The sequence below is a fragment of the Cebus imitator genome, unplaced genomic scaffold (genome assembly GCF_001604975.1).
Source record: "Cebus imitator isolate Cc_AM_T3 unplaced genomic scaffold, Cebus_imitator-1.0 Scaffold111, whole genome shotgun sequence".
Taxonomy (NCBI): Eukaryota; Metazoa; Chordata; class Mammalia; order Primates; family Cebidae; genus Cebus; species Cebus imitator.
The window spans coordinates 819,584-825,583 of record NW_016107426.1 but is presented as its reverse complement, the minus strand read 5'-3'; the positions used below and the strand labels follow the sequence as shown (position 1 = coordinate 825,583).

The 6,000-nt window shown below is 46.7% G+C and overlaps 1 protein-coding gene across 5 annotated transcripts in view; it reads left to right on the top strand.

Moving 5' to 3' along the window:
- ABCC5 (ATP binding cassette subfamily C member 5) overlaps positions 1-6,000 on the top strand; it is a 94,172-nt gene that overhangs the window by 57,047 nt on the left and 31,125 nt on the right. For all 5 annotated transcript variants that reach the window (XM_017538308.2, XM_017538312.2, XM_017538310.2 and 2 more), the window contains 3 exons: positions 110-253; positions 2,075-2,177; positions 5,645-5,829. In XM_017538308.2, the coding sequence (XP_017393797.1) occupies positions 110-253; positions 2,075-2,177; positions 5,645-5,829 (432 nt within the window). The remainder of the gene's footprint in view (positions 1-109; positions 254-2,074; positions 2,178-5,644; positions 5,830-6,000) is intronic.

Genomic DNA, 6,000 nt, shown 5'->3' with positions numbered 1-6,000 from the left:
TGGGAGGTTAACTCGCCTCCTGTAGAGAACTACTGAACGAAGTTATGGGTGTTTGAATGTATTTGCACAAATCATCAGCGATACTGTGTTGTTCTGCCTTTGCCTCCAGTACCTGGTTGACTGTGATGAAGTGATCTTCATGAAAGAGGGCTGTATTACAGAAAGAGGCACCCATGAGGAGCTGATGAATTTGAATGGTGACTACGCTACCATTTTTAATAATCTGTTGCTGGGAGAGACACCACCAGTTGAGGTAAGGTCTGTTGGTGTTTGTGTGTGTCCCCTTCTCTCTGTGCAAGGGAAACACAGCCGGGGTGAGTGATGGAGAGATCTCAGCTGAATCCAGTGTCTGTGTCTTACTGTCAGGGGCCCTGTTTTCTGGCGAGCAGGCTGCTGTGCCTTGGTTCACACAGTGATTCTGCTCTAGGAGGGCAGGACTGTAGGGCTGGCAAGCTGGGGTCTTCCGTTCCTGAGAACTTAATGTGGCAGTGGCGGGGAAGGGAGAAAGACATGGGCTCAGTGAGGGCAGAGACGTGTGCTGCTGTTCAGTCATGGCCTCGTTCCCTAAGCTCCATCAAACTGAAGCATTATGAAGCTCTTTTTCAAATAAGCAAATAAAGCACCACAGTAGGGCAATTAAACATCCTGCACATTTGAGAGCGCTCAGGTTGGGCGCTGTGGCTCTCACCTGTCATCCCAGCATTTTTGGAGGCTGAGGCGGACAGAGCACTTGAGCCCAGGAGTTCGACAGCAGCTTGGGCAACGTGGAGAAACCCTGTCTTTCCAAAAAAAATACAAAAGTTAGCTGGGCCTGGTGTGGGGTCGCCTGTAATCCCAGCTACTTGGGAGGCTGAGGCAGGAGAATCACTTGAACCCAGGAGGCGGAGGTTGCGCCACTGCACTCCAGCCTCGGCAACAGAGTGAGACTCCAGCTCAAAAAAAAGAAAAAGACATAAAAGAAACTTTGGAAAGGAGAGCATTAAGTAGTGTCTGTTTTCTCAGGTGGAACCTGATGGCTGTTTATTGAGTCCCTGTCTGTCCTGTTACAGGCCGTTCTCAGGGGTAGGCCCTGTCAGGTTGTAACCATGTGAGAGACGTCTCTGTCCTTGAGGGACTCACAGTGTTCCAGGGAAGACTGATGCTTTTATGCTGTTACAAGCACTTCCAAATGTGGCTTACACCACATCACATGTATAGCACTAAGGGAGTGCTAAGGGCGGACAGAAGACCCCAGCTCGCCAGCCCTACAGTCCTGCCCTCCTGGAGCAGAATCACTGTGTGAACCAAGGCACAGCAGCCTGCTCCCCAGAAAACAGGGCCCCTGCCAGTAAGACACAGACACTGGATTCAGCTGAGATCTCTCCATCACTCACCCCGGCTGTGTTTCCCTTGCACAGAGAGAAGGGGACACACGCAAACATGAGGGGAGTCTTAAGTAGCCCTCATGAAGAACGTAAGACTTGAATCCATCTGAATGGGGCAGCTGTGACTGAGGCTGGGACAAGGGGAGAGGGGCGTTCCAAGTGGAGGAACGAGTGTGCACGAAGGTAGAGAAATGGGAAATTGCACTTGGCGTAAGGAATGCTGTGAAGTCTAGTGTGGCTTGAGAGTAGGGGCCTTGGGCGATGGTGAGATGGGAGAGGAGCTGCAGGATTAGGGTAGGGCCAGAATATGGAGGTCCTGCAGAACCAGGTGGAAAGGTTTATGTTTCTCCTGTGGTAGCAGCCGGGAAATGGTCAGATCTATGGATATGATTTGGTGACGTGGGGCCTCAGATAGGAGGAGTGGAAACGACTCCACCCCTCATACTTTCAACAACTTGGAATGGACAAGAACAGAATAAAGGTTACTGTGTTTGGAGTTCAGTGACCAGGGAGAGCGAAAGTCAGGGGACTCTATTTTAAATCTTAAAATTTAAACATTTTAAGATTTAAATGAGTATAGGTAACCCTTTGAAGAAGCCATATGGGTAATGGCAACTTGATTGATGATTTCTTAATGTGTATCCCATGGACATTCATCTAGGTGGCTAACATGACTGGAGACTTTTTTTTTTTTTTTTTAACGTTATTAGATCAATTCAAAAAAGGAAACCAGTGGTTCACAGAAGAAGTCACAAGACAAGGGTCCTAAAACAGGATCAGTAAAGAAGGAGAAAGCAGTAAAGCCAGAGGAAGGTAATGGCCTTTTTTGAGAGTTTGAGATTTGTCGTTGAAGTTTATCAGAAATTACGCTGTGTGGTAGGTAATTCATGATGTTTTAATAGCATTGTGTGTGCAATATAAATAGCTGGTCTTACATTTCTGGAATAAAAGAGTTCTTATATAATATTGCGGCAAGACCAAGAGGCACCTTCTGTTTGCTTAAACAGACCAGGGCTGTACGAGTCACCTTCTCCTCCTGTGCAGGGTGAGGTCAGGTTTAGGTAATTAGAACTGAGTCATTCTGAGTAAGGAAAGATGGAAAGGTGAGTAAAGGTACACCTTTCCACCCTATGATTCACCTCTGCTTATGCAAAGTCCCAACCAGATCAGAGGTATTCTGGCTCTAAGAATACCTCAGAAGCTCCTGTGTTAGAACGGTGGACTCGTCACCTTGCCCTGACAATATTTTAGCAGGACTATGAATAAGAGTGACAGAGGGTTTTTCCTACTTGGCTTTACCTGTCCAGAGCTCTTTGTCCTGTTTCTTAAGCCCTTTATCTTATCAACAGTAGCAAATCTTGAGAGTTTTTGGGAAGAACAATCTTGGGAAGCTATTTGCAATAATGGGGGCATTTTCACCTTTGAATTTTAAGTTGCTTGTCAACTTAAACATACACGTATGTGTGTGTGTGATATATATAAATGTAGATATGTGTGGTCTTATTTTAATCTCTTTGTTGCTTCACCGCCTTACCTCACCCTTTTGAATCCAGGGACTTTTTTGGGTTTGCCATTGCTTTGAGGACGGGGCCTGTTGCCACTTCCTTATCCTTAAAACTGCAGGAGATCAGGCACAATGGCTTACACCTGTAGTCCCAGTGCTTTCCAAGGCTGAGGTTGGAAGATTGCTCAGACCCAGGGGTTTAAGACCAACCTGGGCAACATGGTGAGCCCCACTTCTCTACAAAAAAAAATATAAAAATCAGCCAAGCATGGTGGAGCATACCTGTAGTCCCAGCTACATGGGAGGTTGAGGTGAGCCACTGCTCTCCAGCCTGGGGGACCGAGTGAGACACTGTTAAAAAAGCAACTGCAGGAGATATTTGGTAGTTGACCATTCTGACTTACTGCCTCTATTTTTTTTAAGATACGGGATTTTGAATTCAGCTGTGGTTTGTGATACATTATTGACACACCCCAAAAAACAAACAGCACAGGTCTGAGACATTTGTGAGTTCTTACCACAGGTAGTAAAAAAATCATAATATCATGAGCAAACATTTATTCTTATCTACATAGTTCCTAACCTGGCTACTCACAACTCTTAAAAGTGCTCGAGGCATGCGTGAGGCTTATTCCAAAATTTGTAAACATTATTTGTGTAAAAAGGGAAAAGCCAAGTACCGCTCAGTGTGCACGCAGATCTGCCTGTAACAGATGCAATATACACACGCTCTGCATATGGCAGGTCTGCTTATGTTCTCCTGGAATCTAAAATAAAAGTTCAAAAGCAACACAGGGAAAAGCTTCCTGTGTAGCCGTTTGTCTTACAAATCAAAAATTAAATTCTGTGCCCTGCAACTGGCTGAATAAACTTTCCTGTAGGCCAAGGGTACCCAATGAAACCTGAAAATCTAGTTCAGACCATGAAGGGGAGAGAGTGTTGGACATGCCTTACTATACTCCCCCACCTTTAGAGTTTAGGCACATAACCGACCGGCATTGACATTTAAATAGAGACCCTAAGACAGAGAGAACAGACTCTGTAGCTGTAAGATGCCTAATTCCAACCTGACTCTATTAAAACAATAGAGCATCACGTGACAGGGCCCTGGAAGAAATGCGTATTTGAAATGGCCCTTCAAAGCCGTCTGTTGAAGGGGAAATTCTGCATTCTGTAGAGAATCTCCTTCGTTTACTAGGTCTCTCCAGATGGTCCAGCACCTTTAATAGGAAACATTCACATCTATTCTCTCTGAAGCCTGCTACCAGGAGGCTTCATCAACTTGACAAGAGCCCTGGTGTCCACACCCTGTCCCGCCACCACTCCCTGACCTACCTCAAGTTAATTTCAACTCTTCAGGCAGAGCTAACCCGTTCAACCAGTTGCCAATCAGAAAATCTTTGAATTCACCTATGACCTGTAAGCTTCACCTCCCCGCACCACGTTGTCCCACCTTTCCGGATCAAACCAGTGATTACCCCACTTACATTGATTGATTTCTCATGTCTCCTTAAAACATAAAACCAAGCCATAATCCAACTGCTGTGGGCCTCTTCTCAGGACCTCCTGAGGCTGTGTTACTGGTCATGATCCTTAACTTTGGCAAAATTAACTCCTGAATTGATGGAGACCCACCTCAGATACTTTCTGTTTAACACTCTGTATTCTCATATTAGCATCAAGAATCTGACTGCACCAGGGAGACCCTCGGCATATATTCGGACCTTTTCTCTCCTCCAGCAGCCAGCCGGTGACTGTGCCCTACTGACTTTACCTCCTGAAACTCCATTCCACCGTCACAACCCAGTTCAGGCCTTTATCATCTCTTACCTACAGTGTTACAGCTGCCTTTTTTTACATTTATCTTCCACACGGTCAGCTGAGAGATCTAGTTAAAAACATGAGACCAGCCAACTTTCCTGCATGGAGTCTTTCAGTAACCTGTTCTCAAAGCTGCATTTCCTAATCTTTTTCCTGATAGGGCACCCAGAGAAAAGGCTATTTGTGTGGAACACGGGAGGCAGGAAGGAGGCAGCCTGCTGCCAGAAGCAGCTGATCTGGCAATATCAGCCGTCCCAGGTCCATCCTAGCCTTCGGAAGTCAAACACACCTTTCACCCTTTCTCTTGCGACGTTCTTCTCTGTGGGGCCAACATTCAAAGCTTTTCTTCTGTGACCGCAGGCTGCTTAGTCGGTGGTCTAAGCAGGCTGCACATCTCTTCTGGCCGGGCTGAATCCCTGCGGTTTGGGTTTTGCCACCCCCGTGCCTGTGCTCGTGTTGTTTTCTCTGCCCACTGTCTCCCCTCTCCCTACCCGGTCACCTGTGGCTTACCTTTTGAGAAGCAATACAGAAAGTCTTACGTAAAACGTGCCTGCCAGCCACCCCACACCTAAGCCAAATAGGTCAGGTATCCCTCTAGGGGTTCCCATGCTGCTCTGCATTTGGCTGTATCCTCACATCGAGCACATTTTACTATAATTATGTGATGATTGATCTGCCTGTCCTACCAGTCTCTGGCAGGCTCCTCAGCCAGGTCCCTAGGGGTGGGGATCTGGTCTTCATCCTCTCTGCTGCTCCTGGGCTTTATCCTGGGCCTGGTTCGTGGCAGGTGCTCAGTAAATGTTAAATGGATGAACAAATGCTTCTGAAAGAAAGGAAATCTAATCTAGAGCCCTGTGAAGCTGCCGCCTCTCCCATCCTGCTGCTCTACAGGTGACTTAGTGTTTTGGGAATCACTCTTCCCTTCTGAGTCCGTGTTTCTTTTTTCCTTACCTAGGGCAGCTCGTGCAGCTGGAAGAGAAAGGGCAGGGTTCAGTGCCCTGGTCAGTATATGGTGTCTACATCCAGGCTGCTGGGGGCCCCTTGGCATTCCTGGTTATTATGGCCCTTTTCATGCTGAATGTAGGCAGCACCGCCTTCAGCACCTGGTGGTTGAGTTACTGGATCAAGCAAGGAAGTGGGGTAAGGTTACTCATAAATGGGAAAGTTATATGTCTAAGAATGTGGCTGTTTCTTCCTATTCCCTGGCTATTCTTAGGGAAACTGTTGTAGCTTTCACTTAAAAGAACAGTAAAGAGAGATTTTTCCACCTGCAGTCTCTCTGCTCTCATCCATTGTGTATTAGCCCATTTT